This window comes from Leopardus geoffroyi, chromosome A1, assembly GCF_018350155.1.
Source record: "Leopardus geoffroyi isolate Oge1 chromosome A1, O.geoffroyi_Oge1_pat1.0, whole genome shotgun sequence".
In the NCBI taxonomy this organism is placed as follows: domain Eukaryota; kingdom Metazoa; phylum Chordata; class Mammalia; order Carnivora; family Felidae; genus Leopardus; species Leopardus geoffroyi.
In genome coordinates this window covers 204,839,719-204,861,896 of record NC_059326.1, presented here as the reverse complement: position 1 = coordinate 204,861,896, position 22,178 = coordinate 204,839,719, and the positions used below count along the sequence as shown (strand labels likewise).

At 35.8% G+C, this 22,178-nt stretch overlaps 2 protein-coding genes across 8 annotated transcripts in view; one reads left to right on the top strand and one right to left on the bottom strand.

The window, feature by feature from the left end:
* CCDC152 (coiled-coil domain containing 152) overlaps positions 1-10,895 on the top strand; it is a 30,297-nt gene extending 19,402 nt beyond the window's left edge. For 4 of the 6 annotated variants that reach the window (XM_045439077.1, XM_045439060.1, XM_045439053.1 and 1 more), the window contains exons 5-8: positions 3,574-3,638; positions 5,470-5,572; positions 7,595-7,722; positions 9,639-9,958. In XM_045439077.1, coding sequence (XP_045295033.1) covers positions 3,574-3,638; positions 5,470-5,572; positions 7,595-7,722; positions 9,639-9,764 — 422 coding nt within the window. In that variant the 3' untranslated portion in view covers positions 9,765-9,958. Of the gene's footprint in view, positions 1-3,573; positions 3,639-5,469; positions 5,573-7,594; positions 7,723-9,638; positions 9,962-10,463 lie in introns of those variants that run through there. The other 2 variants (XM_045439085.1, XM_045439042.1) reach the window with 2 other exon arrangements.
* LOC123577106 (selenoprotein P) lies at positions 10,732-21,776 on the bottom strand. 2 transcript variants are annotated; one of them, XM_045439016.1, is made up of 5 exons: positions 21,647-21,776; positions 18,196-18,411; positions 17,726-17,938; positions 16,328-16,445; positions 10,732-12,220 (listed from the first exon to the last, which is right to left on the bottom strand). In XM_045439016.1, exons 2-5 carry the CDS (start codon positions 18,396-18,398, stop codon positions 11,579-11,581), a joined length of 1,176 nt encoding a protein of 391 aa, XP_045294972.1. In that variant the 5' UTR covers positions 18,399-18,411; positions 21,647-21,776; the 3' UTR covers positions 10,732-11,578. The 2 variants fall into 2 exon arrangements, with proteins under 2 accessions (XP_045294972.1, XP_045294982.1); XM_045439026.1 differs by having other exon boundaries at positions 11,494-12,220.
* Between the last annotated feature and the right edge of the window lie 402 nt (positions 21,777-22,178).

Below are 22,178 nucleotides of genomic sequence, written 5' to 3'. Positions count from 1 at the left end.
AAGTAGAATTTATCTTAAGTATACAAGACTGAGTCAACATTCAAAGCTTCATTAATTTAATCCAGAACACCAACAGATTGAAAAGATGATCATGTTAGTAGATGCAGAAAAAGTATTTGACAAAATCCAGCACCCATTCATGATTGAAAATAAAACATCTCAGTAAACTAGGAGTAGAGGGAATGTATTCAACTTGATTTAAAAAGAAAATCTATAAAAGCCTACAACTAACACCATATTTCATGGTGAGAAATTAGAGACTTCCCACTAAGATCAGGAATAAGGCAAGGATATTCCTCTCTCACCACTCCTTTTCAGCATTGTACTAGAAGTTCTAGTACAATAAGACAGTAAGACAAGACAATAAGACAAGAAAAAGAAATAAAAGGTATGCAGATTCAGAAGTAAGAAATAAAACTGTCCTTGTTCATAGATGACATGACTGTCTAGGTAGAAAATTCAGAAGATTTGGGAGGAAAATTATTTGTAATTAGCAATTATAGCGAGGTTGCATGCATTATACAAAGTTAATACATAAAAGTCAACTGTTTTCCTATATAACAGCAATGAACAAGTGAAATTTGAGAGTAAAAACACAATAGCCTCCAAAATTCAATATTTAACTATATGTATAACAAAATATGTTCTAGATCTATAAAGGAAAACTACAAAACTCTGATGAAGTAAATCAAAAAGAACTAAATAAATGAAGAAATAGTCCATGTTTATGGATAGGAAGACCCAATATTGTCAAGATGTCAGTTCTTCCCAACTTGATCTATAAATTCAGTGTGATCCCAATCAAAATTCTAGCATGTTTTTTTGTCTATATTGACAGACAAACTGATTCTAAACAATACAAAGCTATAATTACTGTTACCCAAGTCTAGTGTCTCACTCATCCTTGTCACTGGTCCCCAGTAGTCCCTGAACTCAAGCCCCGGCCTCTATTTCACACTGGTTTTGAATTACAAGTCTTGATGCCAAGTCTACTTTTGGCCTATATTTTAGCTTTGAGCCTTTTATGTCTGGCTTAGGTACAGAGTCTGGCTCTGTTTCAAACCCTCATCACACACTATATCAGGATGGACTCTTTCCTGATCTAATCTAGAGATTACCAAGGTGAGTATAGAAAACTCAAGCACTGCTCCTTCTTAATCATCCCAAGTCAGGAGATGGCTTTGGTTATATACAAAAGATGTCAATTATGGTAGGTCTGAAACAATATGGCAAATTAAAGATGCAAAACCATATTTTAATATGTTTCTCCTTTTTTCTTATTTACATTTTACATGAAAAGACATTAAATATAACAATGCTCTCAATAATGTTGCTGTAAGATAAAACCTTCCTCCTTTATAGCTTATATATCTAGCTTAGAATATTACTTATCTTCTCTTTTGGCAGTGGTTTTATTTCCATTACCCATCCTGTAATACCAACTTTAGTAATTTTCAAATATGGATCAATCCAACCATACACCTGCTTTACTTATACAGCTGCAATTACTGAAGACTAATGGTAAAAAAAAAAAAAAAAACATACATTGCAGACCTATGTTAATTTATGAATCTCAGTTTCAATTATACCTTTCATTTATCCTGACTTTTCAAACTTTGCAATCTTCTAGCCCCCAACTTTAAACCTGTTCTTTTCTCTTTCAACTTATTTTACTTTCTATTTCACAGAAAAAGTGAAAGCTGTCAGACATAAATTATCTCATTTCTTACCACCTAGTACCTCTTCTTCCCACTATACCTCTTCCAAATATATACATACCTGGACATATCCTTACTACCTTCCTCTTTAGCTTAAAAAGAGAGAAAATCCTTCTTCCTATCCAAAGTTAATTCCTCCACTTGGGTTTAACTCTTGTCTCTCTTCTGGGGTATTGCATCTTCAATTGTCCCTTCTTTTCTGTCTTTCACTTATTTCTACTGTCCATTCCTCTCAGCATTTAAACAACTCACATCTTTCCCATATTTTAAATAAACAAGAAAATAGAGTTTCCTTAACTTTAGGTTGATTCCCTCCAAATGCTCTCACTCTTTCCTTTTACAATCAAACCTCAAGGGAATGGTCTGGTGTACTCACTCTATCCATTGCCTTACTTTTGCCTAGTCTTCAACTTACAACAACTGAGCATTTCCCAAAGTTTTCAGATTCAAAGTTCTTTTACTTGATCTTCTTACTGCTTTTATTGCTACTTATTATGATCCCTTTAACCTCTCTTTTCTCAGTACCACTCTCTCCTGCATCTCTGGACACTTCTCAGTCTCCTTTACAGAATACTCTCCTTTGGCCACCTCTAAATATTTCTCAGCCTACCAGAAATGTTTTCTGGATATCTCAAGCAATCAAATTTAGCAGGTAAAAATCTATAGTCTTCATTTCACTCCTAAAAGTCTTCCTCTTCTAATCTTTCCCAAACTGATGAACATTTTTTTCTTTCTTTTTTTTTTTTTTTTAATTCTGCTTTGTTTTTTGAGAGAGAGGGATGGGGCGCAAGTGAGTGAGAGGCAGAGAGAGAGAGACAGAGAGAGAGAGAAGCAGGGCTCACCTGAAGCGGGTCTCAGGTTTTACCAGAGCTTGAACTCACCGGATATGGGACTCAACTCATGAACCTTGAGGTCATGATCTGAACCAAAGTCAGATGTTTAACAACTGAGCCCACCCAGGTGCCCAAACATTTTTCAATTACCCAAACCAGAAACCTAGAAAGCAAAAGTTCCCCTTTCCTTTTTGCCTCTGCTATCCAGTCAGTCATAAGTCTCCTGGTAATCTTACCATCTAAATAATTATCTTCATTTTCCTTTATGTCCTACTGCCACTGACCTAATTGAGGCTCCTGTTATTTCTTACTTGATCTATTTTTACTGATACCCATTCATCTAGGGTCAAAACCTGCCCATTCGTCATCTATACTGCTAGATCATTTTTTCAACATGTAACTAATCATTTCCCTTTACTGTTCAAAGTTCTTTGACTGTAACCTATAAGATAAAATTTAAAGCCATTCATATGCAATATGTCCATCTCCTATTAGGATATGGCTTCAACCTATGTAGCACATCCTCCTCAGAGTTTACATTCCAACAATACTGTATTTGAATTGTAACTTGCCCAAATGTGCTATAGTCACTCAAGCCCAAAGTCTTCTGTGCAGTTTTATGTATGTGAAATGCGTTCCTGCCACATGGGGTAACCCTTATCATGTAAGTCTTAGTGCAAATGGTTTCTCTTCTGTAAATCCTTTCCTGACTTCAGGCTGAATAAGACTTTTTTTCCACAAGTCCCCATGGTATTTCAGACACACTGCCATTCCAGAGCAATTATCATAGCATATCATAACCACTTACACATCTGTTTTACCGTTTGGCCGTAAGTTCTTTGAAGAGCAATAATTTTGTTTGTTTCAATATTTCCAGCGCCATGCATGCAACCTCGTGTGTAGTAGATGCTGTATGTATGTGTTGAATGCATACACGAATGGAAACTCAAAATGTTAAATGTATTCCCATGTTAATTAAAATGTTTTGTGTATTAGGATGCCCTCTGGTTATTTTTACACAGGTGAAAATGAACAACTAAAAAGAAATGCTGATCTTATGAGAGAAAAGCTGAAGTCTCATGAACAAGTGAGTTTATGTATTTTTGTATTCAGTCAAATTCCTGTAGAGCATTTGTCTCCTCAAATTAGAAAAAAAGGAGGGTGGTTTTCATTAATAAGGACAGCCAAAATTTGGAAAGGAAATATATATGTGTATGTGTGTGCCAGAATTTTTAATGAATAAAACTTCTTAAAGAAATAACAGTTTTAAGGACTCTAGTCTCTTTGCAGACTATAGCGCACTAAGGTATCACTTACATTACTTTGTCTTCCCACCAAAAAGAGATACAACTATTTTGCTACATATTTTTAAATTATGTTAATAAAACTTTTACTCTAGAGTATACTCTATTATATTAATTAGCACTTTTAAACTTTTTACCATAAAATAAATGAGTCTTTGATCTTTCTGATTTAAGTAACCTTTTGCAATTTTATTGCATCATCCAAACGAAGGGAAGACTTTATGTGGATAACCAATTATTTCTCTCCCCAGGGCTACCATACCCTCTGCTACTTTTTCTTTTCTCCTATAGGAACAGCATATGGCAGCAATTATAGAACAAATAACACAGTGCCTAGAACATAAAAAGTGCTCAGGAAATGTCAGTTCCCACCACCCTTTGGGAGGCTTATTATCATAATTTTTTTCTCCTTTCCCAAGAGCCAACATGTCAAACCTTGGCAGACCTAAGATTTCCAAAACTCAAACTGGATCTGTATCAAGCTTAGAACTTCAAGTTGAAGGATCATTTCCATATTCAATCTGGTTCCTCACTTGAGTTAATTTAAATATGTCTGGAATATATCCCACCCTTTATTTTTCCTTTCCTTTATCCCTTTCCTTTCTTCTTTCCCATTCTTTCCATACCTTTCCTATAAAGCTCAATGATAGATGGTACAGTTAGGGTATCATTGGGGCAGAGAAAAGGGGGAGAAATTTTTACCTTCTTTCTCTTCTAAAATGTCAAGCCATAGAATATTGCTTAGCCTAAGATACTATAGGAATTGGAGACATCACGATGAGTAAAAATAAAGTCCCTGCTTTTATGATGTTTAGAAGCTTTTCTTGAACCTCTTGCCTTCATTAATATACCTTTCTTAGTATCCTATTTTATTTTTATTCTTGCTGCTTTCCTTTTCTCCTGCCTACATCTTAGGACTGTAAGTGGTTTATGTAGGAACATCCCTCTGGAAAAATTGTAAATTTTATCTTTGGGGGCTTTCTCTTCCAACACCTCTCTGAATGCGACTGTCCACATTAACACAATAATCATTTCTATGCTGCAGCAACCTAAGAAACTAATCTCAGGCACTTGTCAAGCACTTCTCAACTCCCAAATTCATTCTTCTCTAGCCTCCTCCTCATAAAACTAACCTTTACCATGGGTAGTGCTTAACTTCCTTCTGGGAATTAGGGATGTTTATATAATTTTCAGAAACAGAACTTCAGGTCACATTCAAAGGAGTCATCCTATGTTAGGTTAAGCTTGCCAGCTGTTGAACAGAATGTACTATTAGCTCTAAAGTAGAACTTTGGCTTTATTTTAATGTTATCATGGCATTTATTTATACAGTTACCAAAATACTTTGAGATTATATGATATGTTAAACACTGGTGATGAGTATTCAGGAAGGAAAGATAAGAATACATTGTCTCTGGATGGGCTGTATCTACTTGGACCAGAAATTGTTCCTTCTCAAAGCTGATTATTCAAGCGATAAACAATATCTTTCCTCTCTAGATATGGTTACATATTAACAATTAATATAAAGTATGAGAATTTCACCTTTCTAATTAGTGGAAAGTTGTGTACTTATATTTAAACTGAAGAATTAATATGTATTTTAATCTTTAGGAATATAAGAATAATATTGCCAAACTTATGAGTGAAATGAAAATCAAAGAGGAGGGACATAAAATAGAAATAAGGAAACTTTATCAGGATATGCAGGAAAAAAGTAAGTTTTTATTTTTGACCTACTGAATTCTAAGACATCATAAAGTAATTTAAATGCATGTATAAACTTTTTTCAGTAATTGCCCGTATTCTTGTATGAACATTGCCTTGATGCATTTTAATTTGGGTTTTGTACCTTTCAATTTATTTATGTGATATAAATTACAACATTTCTAAGCTGGATTTATGGTTTTTGTACTTAACATTATTTAATATGAAGCAGCTAATGTCCTTATATAAAAATTAATGTGAAATGTATAATACCTTTAATATTTATATACTTGGCATATAGGATATAATTTCAATAATAAAATTTCTTCCTTTATTAAAGCAGGTCTCATGATCTTATGCTGAGAGTTATATGGTTTCATAAAAGTAATAAAAACTTTTCCAAATGAGCCCATACTTATGTACAACATATGTAAAAATTTGCTGGATATGAATGTCAGAATATAAACCTACATCTACAAAACTGCTAGAAGAAAGCATAGAAGATAATCTTTGTGAACTTGAGTTAGCTACAACTCCTTGGAAAGAATTAAAAAGCACAAACAATGAAGGAAAACATTCTAACTTGAACTTTATCAAAGTTACTAACTTTTGTCCTTCAGCGCTGTTAAGTACAAGGCCCTGATCCTGAAGACTGAATATGGCTAAAGTTCACTGGAGAGGATGGAAAAAAAGAGTCTCTCAGTAGAGAGAAAATAGAAGCCAAGACGTAGAGAGGGGAAGACATAGGACATTCTAGGGAATAATAGTCTATTTCTTACCTCTTCTTTGCACCACACAGAAAGGTTAGCAAGAAAAAAGCCAGCAGCCATGGCTAGGGCTGGATTCTTTGACCCCTTGAATTTTAGGATAAAAAAAAAAAAAAGGGAGGGATTAAAGGTTTCTGAGAAAGAGATGGCCATACTTAGAGGTATGCTTTAGGAAGACTAACCTGGCAACAGTGTATAGGGTGTAGAGACTTGTGATTAAGAGCCTGGACATAGAGTCCAACTGAGGCAAAAATGAGGCTTGAAACTAAGTAGTGGATTAATCATGGATGGAGACCCCTTATTTGTGGGGCTTGTGGATGAGTTGACTCCTTCTTTTCCCCCCAAAGTCAGAAATGTCCTTGAGACTCCCATACTGGATAATATGGTATCACTAGTAGGAATAGGAAAGATAAGAGCAGAGGAAATTTGATGAAGCATAGAGACATGGTGTGAACATGACAGAGGCCCAATCACGTGGAACAGAGTATAGTGGGGGTTTGATGTAGCTCTAGAATCATCCAGTAATTTGGGACCCCCTGTACCTAGGAACCCAGGCCTTGTGTCCCTGTTTAACCACTAAGTCTCCTATTTATTGTCTCTCATATATACATATATATATGTATATATATATATATATATATATATACACATATATATGTATATATATATAAAATATTATATGTATTATATATTATTAATATGTTATATTATTAATAATTATTAATTTTATTATTACTGTATTATATTATTTATATATTATATAATTATATATAATTCATGTTTTTTTAAATTTTTAAAATGTTTGTTTATTTTTGAGAGAGAGAGAGCACGAGCAGGGGAGAAGCAGAGAGAGGGAGACACAGAATCCGAAGCAGGCTCCAAGCTCTGAGCTGTCAGCACAGAGCCTGATGCAGAGCTCGAACTCACAAACTGCGAGATCATGACCCAAGTCAAAGTCGGACACTTAACTGATTGAGCCACCCAGACACCCCTATATATAATTCATGTTTAAGAATACAAATCAGCTTATTTGTTCAGAAGCAGTTAATGGGTGATCTTTGTGTTTCAAGCATTTTGTAGGGGCTTATTCAAAATATATAAAACCTACCCTGCATATAAACAGTTTCTAAAATATGTGTACTTATTACCAAAATGTACTTGCTTATGGATTGTTTAAAATGCTAATGAAATACAAGCTTATAAAATGTTTGAAATGTTAAGATGAATTAACTGATTAGTTATTTATTTATTTTCGTTTTCTTCAGTTGAGTCAAATGAACAAAAGCATAAAGAACTGATGGAGAAAAGGGAAGTGGAAATTTCAGAGTTAAATGCAAAGTTAAAAACTCAAGAAAAGGAAAAACAAAGTGAAATAATCAAATTACAGCTCGAGGTAAGTGTTTAAGGGTCTGCTAAATTTGAAGATGCATCCCTTAAGTCTAGATTGAATTTTGGTTATTTTTCATCACAGTGAGATTAACTTCAGGTATAGAAACAACCCCGACACACTCATTCTCCGTCACGCGCAGTTCTCAAACACCAGACCACGCTAGCTACGCTACCTTGCAGCATTTGGCTGGAAGGTGGGATTCTTCAGTCGTTCAAAAGGTCCTGGTTTCCAGAGAGGGTACTGTTTACTCTGAGACTGGAGATCGATAATTCAAGGATTACCCACACTTTGTAGCTGAGTCTATGCAAGCTTCATAGGACTACCATTCCAGCAGTGGGGAGAGTGTATCTAATCGTTAACATTTTTCTCTCCTCAGCAGAAATTGTGGAACCCTGGTAAACCAATAGAAATTCCTTCAACTTTTATTAAAAAGAGGCAGGTTGCTCCCTAATAAATGTGTGGACAATACATATCAGAAGGGCAGACAAACTAGATGTTTAAAAAAATGTTAAAGGTGTTGTATGGAAACCAATTTGACAATAAATTGTATTTAAAAAATAATAATAATAAAAATAAATTTAAAAAATAAATAAATGTTAAAGGGACCTTACATAGGGCATCTGAAAGGCTGCAGTTCTAGTTCTAGGCTCTAAAGCCTTTTCAGTAGGTTGTTTAACCAGATGTCAATCTCAGAGACATTGATGTTTTGACAATATATTTGTTCTTTAAAAATTTTTTTCTAGATTCTACCCATCTCCATTTCCATCATTCTTCCATTGCTTTTCCCCAGTCTGACTCCCACCTTACTTTATGTTGTCAGAATTCCCCAGTTTAGTTATTAAAGATAACTTACTGTTCATGTTCATGGAAGTTTGGTATCTCTGGGGTGTTTGGTGAGGTTCAGTGTTGAAATCTGTATAGTCTTTGAGCAAAAGGGAACTGATGTTGACTTGAGAGGCATTTTGCTGCTGCTACTGTCTCTGGTCAAGTGTGCCCACAACCCACAGAGAGGTCTGGATAGCCAACTGAGAAACAATAAGCCATGTTTCAGGTTCCACCATCAACTTCTAATCCATTGATTGAAAATGTGCATTTTGTTTGCCATCTGTGCCCTGTCTCTGGTGGAGCCCAAATCTGTGGTTTACACTGATGCACACAACTCTTTTTGTTCCTCGTCTTCATTGTAGCTATCCATTTTCCTCCTCAAACCAGAACACAATCTCACAGAGTTTGTTTTTAGACCACAGAGAGGCTACACTGAACTCAACCCGAAGGGAAGAATTATAATGAAAGATTTTGCAAAAAATATGTGTATATATGACCTGTAAAAATGACTTATGAGAATTTTTTAAACCTGATTCAGTTTAATGTCAAAATAGTAAGAGTTCAGACTGAATCAACAAAATTATATCCAGATTCTACCACTTAGTCTCAAAGTTTTTACAGTAGAGTATATGAGTTTTTATCCCATGACTGTTGACTATACTACATTTCTTTACAAAAGGATACTCACAGTAACGTGAAAATATTTTTATCCATCTTTAACTAGATTCTCAACCCTAGTTATCTAGATTCTTTGCCTTGCATGATAGAATCATCTATCATCTATCTTTTTAATGTCTTAAAAAGATAATGCTGACTCCATCCCAGAATCTCTAAGGTAGTGCCCAGGTATTTGGTACTTTTAAAAAGCTCCCCAGGAAATTTTAACATGGAGCAAGGTTAATCTTGTTTGGGTGTTCCTTGCTCTTTCTTAAAAACTGTTTCTTAAAGAAAAACTTCTCTATATTGTATTGTACAGAGAATATACTTAAATTAGAGATTACATGTTAAAAGATATAATGGATTATACTTATATTTATAGAAGCAGTTGTTTAACTAGAATGTTCTCAATGACTTTCTTTTTACACTTGATTCAGTTTGATGCCAAACTAGCAAGAGTTCAAACTAAATCAAAATCCTATGCAGATTCTACTGTTTTGCCACAGAGTATCTACAGAAGGGTATGTGAGATTTTTTTCCATAGCCATTGTGTAAGAAAATAAATGTTCTCAGTGTGTTTCTATAAAAGCTATCTAGTATTTACTAACAATATACTTAACAGTTTTTCTTAAAATATATCACACAACCAGAAAGATACTAAGTTTTGAATAATATTTAAAAGCCACTTTGAATTTAAAATAGTAAATCTTAAGGGTGCCCGGGTGGCTCAGTTAGTTAAGTGTCCAACTTCAGCTCAGGTCATGATCTCGTGGTTCACGAGTTTGAGCCTCTCTCTCCCCCTCTCTCTCTCTCTCTCTCTCAAAAATAAATAAAACTTTAAAAAATTTAAAGACATAGTAAAGCTTAGCAGTAAATTAAAACGTTAGAGAAGTCCTCTGATCTTTGGTCATTTAAGGAATTCCATGATCTGTTCTGAACTAAGGCTGACCTACTATTCTGAAGTTATTTAGGCACTTAGGTAATATTTTTTTTTTATTGTTCAACTCCTATTTTATGATTCATAACTTCAAGCTATATACAAAAAAGAGAATAAACTAAAACAAATGGTGCTGAAACGTGTTTTAATATCCTTATTCCCAGTTGTACCCCATAAGCCTCATAAAAATAAAATCATAAACCTTTCAAAACAAGCTTTTTTAATCTACTTAAACCAGAAATGTAGTTTTGTTGTTTTATTGCTTCTTGTATTTAATCTTACTGTTTCTGAATTGCAATAACAAATTTTTTGCTGCTTTATTTAGAAGCTTCAACATCTTCAAGAAGAAAAAAACAAGGAGATTGCAGTTCTTCGTAATACCATTCGCAATTTAGAGCAACGTCTCTCTGTTGACAAAGATTCTCAACTTAAACCTTTTGACAAAGGTTCTTGCCCTAAGCGTAGACGGTTTTGAGTATGACAGTAAATTCATTAGTTGCTACTTAATTTCTTTAAAAGCAGTTGAAAATGCCACTTCTGTCATTAATATAACATATTACCTAAATAATAACAATGAAAAAAAGATCGTTTTAAACATTTTAAATTGAGTTTATTTAAACAAATCCACATTTGGCCAACTGTGTGTACCACATTCTTGCTTAATAGTATTAACCATAGAGGAGTTCAGGTTTATAGCATGTAGTTTACCTATTGAACCATCATTGACTATGGAAATACTTCCTAAGCAATCAAGAGACAGACAACATTCATTTACCTTCTCCATTACATCTTTCAAGACAGACTATCTCAAATTTTAAACAGTATGATATAATAATGCTAGATAAAGAAAATAAGACATAAGAGTTTCATTCATATGTGATAGTAAAAATCAAGACTATGACTCTTAGACATACAAAGTATAAATGGATATTTAAAATGTAGTCACAGCAAAATATTCATGTGTCAGTATTTCTGGAACCTGAAAGAATTATAAAGGCAGTTCTTTATAAGATTTAATCAGTTAAAAATGTAAGATTAAAAAGACAAGTATTTTTTTGAGAAATAAGTAAAGAAAAAAATGGAAAACATGTCTTTGTTGTTCTTTCTCCATTCTAAATTGCTAACTATCCAACAGAAACCCCTAGGTCATAGTTTATGTCTCTGTTCTCATTAATACAAGTAGAATGCTGGAAAAAGAAAAAGAAAAACATATTAACCAAGTGCTGCAATCACCTTTATAATAAAATAATAAAAATTTGGTTTAGGTCAAAATTTCTTTGACTTAAATTTTAAAATTTGGGAGCCAATATAATAGATTTCCCCGTGTTTTGTACAAATCCAATTCTTAGTTTTAGATCATTGTTAATTAGGTAGCATATAAAAATGCTGGAAACGAAATTGTCTAGATTGACTTGGGGAGTAAAATCCTATTTAAAATATTTAGTATGAAGGTCATTTTCACATTTTGGCCTTATTTTCTCAGCTTCAATTGGTGCTGGCCTCTGTGGGCTTGGGCTGCTGAATTGCATGTCAGGCAGCTGGAGGCAAACGTCACTGTCAAGATTCAATGACGTTCTCCTCTGCCCAGAGTCCCTGTCAGCTACATAAAGAGGGGAGGTTTTCTTTACATTGTCAGGTGATTGCAGACCCTGTTTTTTCAAATATCAGATGTCGTCAGTGTCAGCATCAGCTGCTAGGAGCCAACTCTGAATCTTTGGGCAATTTGCAATGTAACTGATTTATACATCCCTTTCGTCAGAGCTTCTTTGGTGGGACAGAAAGTTGTAAACTTTCACTGCCTGCTGGCATATCTCAGTCCTCTGGATGGCCCTGTCTTTGGTGGTCCTTGTGCTTGTGGTGGTTATGAGGGACTTGAGAAGGGGGGTGCCCAGGGGCATCTGGTGTTTCTGGTTGCTGGTTCTCTGCAAGTTCACCATTCCCATGATGCTGATGCCCATGCTCATGATTATGATGGTGATGATGGTGGTGATGGTCGTGGTGGTGATGTGGCTGTGGAGCCTCAGTTGTATTTCCCACGGTAGCTGAAGATACAATTTTACAGAAGTCCTCATCTTCCGGTGTCTAGAACAAATTTATGAATCATTTTTCAACAAATTTGTAGATTTAGGAGCTGTGCATAAAAAATTATTTGTAAAGCTAACATGTATAAAATTCAAAGTAATTAGGATTAAACTGGCTTTGTTTTTCTAGCGTCATGTTAATGAGATAAAATTTTGATGTGTTTCAACACCCAGACTTTTTATTAAAATTTGGTTCCAATCATACATAATTATAAAGTTCTTCTTGTGCAAAGTTTGCATTTAATCAGAGAATCCTCAAGCATCTTCCAAAGGAATTAACATTAATGTTTTGCAAACAGATAAAACAAAGCACAAGACAATTAAAATTCAGCAGTTCAGGGGCGCCTGGGTGGCTCAGTCGGTTAAGCGGCCGACTTCAGCTCAGGTCATGATCTCACAGTCCGTGAGTTCGAGCCCCGCGTCAGGCTCTGTGCTGACAGCTCAGAGCCTGAAGCCTGTTTCAGATTCTGTGTCTCCCTCTCTCTGACCCTCCCCTGTTCATGCTCTGTCTCTCCCTGTCTCAAAAATAAATAAAAATGTTAAAAACATTTTTTTTTAATAAATAAATAAATAAATAAATAAATAAATACAATTCAGCAGTTCGCCTAAGCTTCTATACTGGTTAAATCAATAGCAGAATTCAAATTTTCCTTTTCTTAATCAAGAGCGTTTCCCCGATTTTTAAGAACCCTGAAGAAGAATTTAAGAGATACAGAAGGCTTAAAAAGAAAGCCAAACCACTATATTTACATCTGCAGAAGCAAAACTAAATAAACTGGTTAAAAGAACTTACATCGATTGCAGTAAAGTCAAACAAATATCAAATCCTAAAAGCAGCTGAACTACATATACTTCTAATATTATATTCATACTTAATGTTCTATTCTGAAGCAAACTAATTTCTGCTAATTCAAAAATGCCAATAAACTCTGCTGAAAATCAGTTTTTCACGCCTCAGCTTATGCCAGGAAATGTTTTGAACTTCACCATTCACCAGTCTTGTTACTGTGTCCCTACTGTTGAGCTGGCAGCTGCAAGTAGCAAATTACTGCCCATCTTCCATTGGGCATACAATCCCATTCTGCCTCAATCTAGTTAATTTGCTGCCAAGTCTTTATTGTCTTGTGTGCCTATGAATATAAGCTCAAAGCTTATAGATATCGCAATATCATATGAAACTTTTACCCTAAAGTGATTTATAAATAAATTTAGTGAGTCTTTTTCATCTCTCAAACTGATTTTCTAAGTGGTATGGTTCCGTGTTGTGAAAGGTTAAAAATTCCATGGATTTTTGCATACAACTATTAAGTGGTACAGTTTTTGGTTATTTCTGAATTACTTTTGAGAATTTCATGCTATTTTTTAAGCTTTTCTTCAAATTCCTATTAATTAACATACAGTGTAATATTAGTTTCAGGTGTACACTATAGTGATTCAACACTTCTGCACATCATCTGATGCTCATGACAAGTGCACTCCTCAATCCCCATCACCTATTTACCCTAGTCCCCTTGCCCGCCTCCCCTCCCGCAACCCTCAGTTTGTTGTCTGTAATTAAGAATCTGTTTTTTGGTTTGCCTCTCTTTTTTATCCCTGTGAGTTCATTTGTTTTTTTCTTAAATTTCACATATGAGTGAAATCATACGGCATTTGTCTTTCTCGGACTTATTTCACTTAGCATAATACTCTTTAGCTCTATCCACATCCTTAGCAAATGGCAAGATCTCATTCTTTTTTATGGCTGAGTAATATTCCATTGTATATGCACCACATCTTCATCCATTCACCAATCAGCGGACACTTGGGCTGTTCCCATAATTTGGCTATTGCGGACAATGCTGCTATAAACATCAGGGTGCACGTATCCTCTCGAATTAGTACTAATACTAGTACTACCTAGTAGCACAATTGCTGGGTCATAGGGTAGTTCTATCTTTAACTTTCCGAGGAACCTCCATACTGTTTTCCAGAGTGGCCGCACCTGTTTGCCTTCCCACCAAAAGTATAAGACGGTTCCCCTTTGTTCACATCTTCACCAAGACCTGTTATTTCTTGTGTTGTCGATTTTAGCCCTTCTGACAGGTGTGAGGTGACATCTCATTGTAGTTTTGGTTTGTGTGTCCCTGATGATGAGTGATGTTGAGCATCTTTTCATGTGTCCGTTGACTATCTGTATGTCTTCTTTGGAAAAGTGTCTATTCGTGTCTTCTGCCAATTTTTTAATTGAATTATTCTTTTTTTTTTTTTTTGGTGATGAGTTTTAGACGTCCTTTATATATTTTGAATACTAACCCTTTATCGGATATGCCATTTGCAACTATTTTCTCCCATTCCACAGGATGCCTTTTAGTTTTGTCGCTTGTTTCCTTTTGAGTATTTAATGTTATTTGATTAAAAGCTTATAAACAACTTGATAAATGTTTAAAATATACTATGTAATGTTCCTAATGTTCAAAAGTTGACAGTAGCGGTCTAATTAGTTTCTGAAACGGATTACTAGGTTTTATTGATCCTACAAGGTATTTTTTTCACATTTTAATATCTTTTTTTTAAATTTTTTTTTTTTCAACGTTTATTTATTTTTGGGACAGAGAGAGACAGAGCATGAACGGGGGAGGGGCAGAGAGAGAGGGAGACACAGAATCGGAAATAGGCTCCAGGCTCTGAGCCATCAGCCCAGAGCCCGACGCAGGGCTCGAACTCACGGACCGCGAGATCGTGACCTGGCTGAAGTCGGACGCTTAACCGACTGCGCCACCCAGGTGCCCCATTTTAATATCTTTAAAATCAGAATGCATCCTATTATTGATGGTGTTGTAATAACAGTGTCCTACCTTAGCTGACAGCATTTTTAAAATAGTACATAAAATAATGTGTCCTACAATTGATGGCATCTAGGATACTATGAAAAAGGAAAACTCCAATTTGATTTGGCACATCAGATATATATGGTATATCCTATTTACAAGAGGTTCATAAATTTTAAGCATGTTATGGGACTGTTTCTGCCTTTGTTTCAATATAACGGGGTATATTTATAACTATTAGGCATTTGCAAAAATGCAAAATAGTCCCAGAATATGAGGAATCAATATAACTAGCATTTATTACATACTTAGTAGAAGTCAGACATTGAGTTAATACTTTATTTGCATTACTTCAGTCTCCCCATCTTTAGAAAGAGTAGACGAAGCTTCATAGGATTATAATGAAGATTAAAATGTGAAAAATTATGTAACTAGAGTAATTAACCTGTTGTGCTCCACAACTTAATTAATTAATTAAATAATTCATTACAAATCGAGATGGCTTCTTTACAACTGGAAAATCTGAAGGATGTATAGCTCTCAAATAAAATTCAGAACTATTTTTAAACCTGAGTTCCAATTTTGCCAATTTTCCCTATTAAGGAAACATTGTTTGGAATTGTTTTCCTTTTCAATATGGGGAGGGGGGAGTCTAGTTAATATAAATTAAAATCAATTCCTTGAGTATCTTTTTATAAACAATACTTAAATGTAGAGCTTCTCATAAAAAGGAGTAAATATTCTCATGGTTGTTGGGAGAAAAATATCAATAACAAGTAGAAAACTTATTCCACTGTGAAATAAATGCAGTAATTCTGACTGCAGAGTGGGCAGACAGTGTAAGGGCTTCATGGGAAAGCTACAGTCTTAGATCTTTGATATCCTAAGTAACTATCTGGGCCTCAATTCCATTTCAGGTAATGCCATGAATAAGCTTTGCCATCACTATGCTCTCGTGTGAACACGTTCAGGGTACTACAATAATATTTTATGTTGGCTGAATTCTTTAGGCATTTTGAACACACCCAACATCATTTGGTGGTATTTGAAATATGCCATCTATGTTGGTTTTTGTTTTATAAACTCCTTCTAGATAAAAGCAGCAATACGGATCTGGAAAAAATGTCTTACAGTGTATGTTACATAATAGGAAGTAATTATAAAAATCACTGTTGTTTATTTTTAGTATACCAACAGAAACATTGCTTAGCTAATTGGTCATGAAATATTAACTTATTTAGAGAACTCTTAAAAGACTTTCTCTTTTCTCCCAGGAGAAATAATTGAGAAAAATAAAATACCATGAGAGAGCAGTTTCCACATTTCTTTTCACAGTAAGCGATCTTAATGGCTTCTTCTACATATGGGAAAGTTAGGAAGGAGTAAGGCAAACCAAGATGGTATACAAGACGGCCACATCTAAAAAAAAAGGGGCAAACATTACATTTATCATTACAATTACATATCATTACAATATTTTCTGTATCATGATCATACTCAAGCAGTTTGGGATAGGTGCTATTGGTTTAATGGTCTTATAACTAAGACCCATTCACACCTCCAATCAACTTCCTTGAATGGGGTCTCAAGTGAGCTCCCTGGCACCACATACCAGGTTAGGTCAGAGCAAGACTACCGGGAGTCTCATACCAGCGTTTTGAAATCTTCTAGATATGCCACTATAAAGGATATCAAAATACATAAGTCATTGTGACTTGGTCAAATACAATTTGGTATAGACTTATAAATTCTATGAATGCACAAACCACTACCTTACCATAAATCAGGCTCTGCAAATCACATGAGGTTTTCATAACTGCTATGGCAGCACAAATTCCACACAACAAAAAATTACAGTATCCTCAAGTCTTGGCCAATAGCCCATTTATTTAAAAATATGTCTGATGCAACAAAAATTTCAGCATAATGAAAGAAATGGAATTATAATACTCAGCATTCTCAGAAATAGTGGAGTTGAAATGTCCTTCTTTCCCACATTTTTCCCAGGATATATAATATTATGTGACTATCAAAGAGCTACACTTTGCAACTGTCTAAATTAGAAGTTTGCAGTCCTAAAAGAGTATGTAATATTAAAAATATTTAGAGTAAGATGAAGTAGGGCTTAGGTCTAAGCAGAGTATGCCTCACCATTTCTGAAGAGTCAAAAGAAAACAGCACCAACTAAAAATGTTGGTAATACCAAATAATGTAAGCATGCAGGTTCCCTTAAGATACAAATGTTTTATTCATTCATGGAATCAAAAGCAGATTCATGCAGATTAGATCTAAATGATTAACACTTTATAGTTCAGAAATTCAGGTGTGTAACCTTTAAATTATTAATCAGATTAAAGATAAAAAAGTGGTCTGCAAAGTGTAGTTATTCTGCAAATTCTCAGGTTTGAATTGTACTTGATACACAAATTGATCCTTTTATTCAGGCAGAATGCTAGTTTATTGGGGGGGGGTGCGGATTATAGTCAATTTTCTGTATTTCCCTACTAGAATGGTGAATTCTTTTGCACAAAAGAAAGTCAGTTTGTGAGATAAAACATTAAAACCATTTTAATAGCTCACTTGAGTACTTGGTAATAAAACAAAAGAAGATGTCTTATTTTAAACCACTATTAAATTAAATGCTAAGAAGGCATCTTTTAATTTGGGGTGTGTGTGTGTATGTGTGTGTGTATACACACCTGTCATATACGAAGAAGTCATCTTTCTTCCCATTTAAGAGAGTCCAGACATCTGTTTCGTTTTCTTCTTGTTGATAAACAGGAATATGTTCTGAAACCTTATTTTTAAGATGCATGTATTTTAATCGAGAAGAGAGTCCTTGATGATTAACAACAATGTAAGAGATGTTCAAATATCCTGCTTGCTCCAGTTTTACTCTCAGGTCTTCCAATCTAAAATATTTGGGAAAAATACAAAAAAAAAAAAAAAAGGAAAAATCTCATTGAATTTATTAGTGACTTCTCTCTCCTCACTCTTTTTTTACATGAAACTCTCTTACTACTTTTTTTTTACTTACTCATATCTCTTCTTTATAAAACGTGATTTAATAAATACATCTTTTCCATTTCTATTTTATTTTATGTATGTATGTATTATGTATTTAATAGCTTTCCCCTTGAGAAATCCCAGACCACTGAAACCAGCTCACCTGGATGCCTGCAGGATGCACAGGTATCAGCTGGCTTGAAGAAGAGCAACCACGGTCACGGAACCACTTGAGTTTAGCATTGGATTTTGATCCCTTATGCTCCAGGCTGGAGGCTGCTTACAAAAGGAGCTTTGTCCCTGGCTCTCCGTTCTTCCCCATGGGAGAAGACAGAGAGCCAGGGCAAGCCCCAGGCTTTTCCACATCGCTGGGGTTGTCCTGTAAAAGAGGAAACCTTGCTGTCATCTTCACAGGTGACTTCACAGTCATAGCCAGGAATTTCTAGAAATACAGCCAGTACAGTCCCCCTTTCTATCACTATCTAGCCCATGGATTCTATCCCAGTGTTGCTGGGCTCATTCATCATGTTGGGCCTTCCTGCACCAAATCTTCCCAAAAGGAGTAAAAAATCAGCCAGAGGCAAGGGAGTTGTCAAAGCGCCTCTTAACTATCTGACCTGACAAGATACTTTAGTAAGCATGCTATGGAAATCTGCCTGAACAGGCAGCCCAGTATTTCTCTAGGAGAATACACATGTTTAGAAAAATTTTGAGACTGTGCCCTCTATAACCCAATAACATTCTGCAGACGTGATTTTGTTTTTATTTAAAATGCACCAAGTTCTGATTGCTGCTTTCTGTCCTCCACCAATCTAAGAAAGGAAAGGGTAAGTAGAGGATTCTGCACAGAAATGAAAAGAGCCAGCATGGAAAGAGAACCCCGGAAGAAAGAGGAGGCTGTAAGGGCAGTTTACCAACATGAAGGTGGCCCATATGGGGCCCTTAGTTCTTCATGTTCAAGCCTTCTGTATTTATAAGTCTCTTGGGTCCGGCTCCCTTTTGTTCTTCTTATTCTTTAAAGTCTAGCTGTATGTGAATATTAAAGGATTTGAATCTTTTCAGGTATAAAACTGCCTGCCAAAATGTTACTACCACATCCAAGATAGATAGGAACCAAAGGAAAAAGCCTGACTGACCAAGGAGAAATGTCACAAATCACAACCCCTTCAACCATTTAAGACCCACTGCAATTCACACTCAGTCTGTTTATTGGCTACCATTACTTTCAAGAAATTTCTGTGACTAGATGGCACGTTCTTGGGTAAGTACCTCTGAGTAGAAAAGTTAAATATCTGACTAGAAATATTCCCCAGACTAGGGCTAACTCTCAGCAGAGAGGTACACATGAAACAGGTGAACTATAGACAGGTAGTCAAAACAAGGAACACATTCAGCAGAGAAGAGCAGGAAAAGAAAAACCCAGGAACAGGCTTACTCTGATGTAAGAATCTGTGGAGAGAGATCAGGGCAACATTCCAGAACTAGGAAGTTGACACATTTTCAGGCACTGATCTGGGATAAGAAAGTAAAGGTACTTTGGGGGGGGGGGGGGGGGGGAAGGATGGGAGGAGGGAGCTAATGATAGCTGCTAGTAGGCAGCTAATGATAAGTTAGAGTGAGCCCAGAATTAAGATGGGAGTAGAAAAGTTAGAATCAGATTGATTTGGGATCTGGTGCACTGATAAGTATAGAATTTTTAAAACTTGATTATCTTTCATATCATTTAATATCACAAAATCCAAGAGCCTAACTTAAAGAGAGACAGATAAATCAAATGATTAAGGCCATCCCAACTATTCTAACGTTTTTTAAAATTCTAATATTTAAAAAAAGAGAGGAGGGGCGCCTGGGTGGCGCAGTCGGTTAAGCGTCCGACTTCAGCCAGGTCACGATCTCGCGGTCCGTGAGTTCGAGCCCCGCGTCGGGCTCTGGGCTGACGGCTCAGAGCCTGGAGCCTGTTTCCGATTCTGTGTCTCCCTCTCTCTCTGCCCCTCCCCCGTTCATGCTGTGTCTCTCTCTGTCCCAAAAATAAATAAATGTTGAAAAAAAAAAAAAAGAGAGGATATATCTGGACTAAATCTAGGGAATTTCTTTAGGATAGTATTTATACTGGTGACACAATTATCCTTATTATGGCTACTGCTCATTGAGCATTTACAGAAGTCTATGCAGGTGGTGCTAAGCAGTTTTTTTTTTTATTTATCATGTCAGTTAATCCTTACAACTATATGACCATTACCCCCCTTTTGCAGCCGAAGAAACATGGCCAAGAGAGTTTAGGCATCTTGCCCAAGTCCACACAGATATTAAGTCACCAAAGAAACTAGATTCAAACCAGTTCTGCTAAATCCAAAACATGACCTCTTAGCTATGAGGTAGATCACCTTTAATAACTATAGTAGCCAGGGTTTTGTTTGTTTATGCCCTGGGATGGCAAGGAGAACATCAAAATAATTCAATTCAATCTGTTTGGTTTTTTACTAGGATGGAGAGATTTCCCCTACTTTCTAGAATAGAATTTCAGTAACTATAGAAGCTTCAGCATAAATTCAGCGCTTGGTTTCCTCACTTTGCCATACCCTTTCACTTTTGCATACCCTTTCTAGTGGCTAAGTAGCAAATATAAATGAAAAGGCTTTTTCCCTTATTCCCTTCATTTAATTTTTTTGATGAAAAAAGACATAAAGGGTAGTGGGTTACAGTGTTCACACTCGCAAATTTTCCTCTTCTGTTATATTCAATAGGCCGTTCAACTTTGTCTTAAGATCATTTTTTTGCATAATAAACATTTGATTATAGTTATATCTATAAATAACTAAATAGGATCTATTAGCAGCTGTTGAAAGTATTTGTAAATTTCACTAATCTCACCACTTTTCAATCACAGAACTTGATTTCTGGCCACATACAGAGTAACATTTGTTTAAAACTCCCCCATTAAAAGGCAGAATATGCAGAAACTTTCTCCCTTAACTTCAAACTGGCATCTGAAGGTCCTTCCTCATTGACCTAAAAGTACCCACTCACCTTGTAAACTGCAAAACTTTGCACTTAATCACAGGCCACCTGATTTGAATGGGTTTGAACTCTTTTAAGGGCAACCACTTCTGCCCAGTGGACCCAACCTGCTCTCCCTGCCGCCAGGGATTTTTTGTTTTGTTTTGTTTCCTGAAACTCCTCACAGTATCCCTGGACGTTTCTACAGCACTGTAGAATGGCCGTATTTCAGTCTCTGCTCTTCAAACCCACGGGCTGATTTCTCCTTAGAGTTCTCTGCATTGCAGTGGGAGACATTTAAGCTTAAACAAGCAAAACTGCCTCTATATAACATCACAACTCTTTGCAGAGTAACTGATTTTTCCAGCCTCCTCTGCTCCCATCTCTATCCTCCGGGGGCACAAGACAGGGCAGAAATCAGCAAAGGGCTGCGGACCTCCACCCACCACACCCAAGTCCAGACCCTTTTGTTCTTTCTTTTGTATTATTTTTATCACTTTACCCATCTCTCTTTTTAAAAAATCTATTCTAAGGACAGAAACATTTTATCAGACTCAAAATCAAATTATTTACCAGACTCTAAAAGAAATACTGGAGAACACAAAGTTCCTACTTACACAACCCCTTCGGATCAGCCTGCTTCCTTTCTCTTTGCTCAGCTCCGCAGCTCCACAGCCAGAAGCCCTGATATTTATAGTCCTGTTGTTTACCTCTCTCCCAGGCTGTAGTCCAAAGTTCACTGCCCCCCTCTGGCTGTGACCTTGCAAGCAGAGCAAACCCCTGAACTGGTTGTTACAATCAACTTAAAGAAAGCAGCAAGTGCTGCCAGGCATAAAATGGGGGGAAACTTTTTTGTGATTATTGATTTATTCCCTATCCTTTTTAGTCACCCCAGTATCTAGGATTTAATGGTACAGTCGGGGGCGGGAGGAAGGACTAAGGGTAAAAGGGCCTCCAAGTCATGTTCTTTTTCAAACTATAATAGGGAAAAACATTTGCTGAGCCAGCAAGTTAAGCTGCTGCTTTAAAAAAAAAAAAAAAAAAAAAAAAAAAAATCTGTTTTTTTCCTTCTGCTGTGTTGTGGCCAAGTTAGCCTAACCCAGACTGTGTGAACTTTGTTACAAAAGTCACCTGCTGTTTCAAATCTTT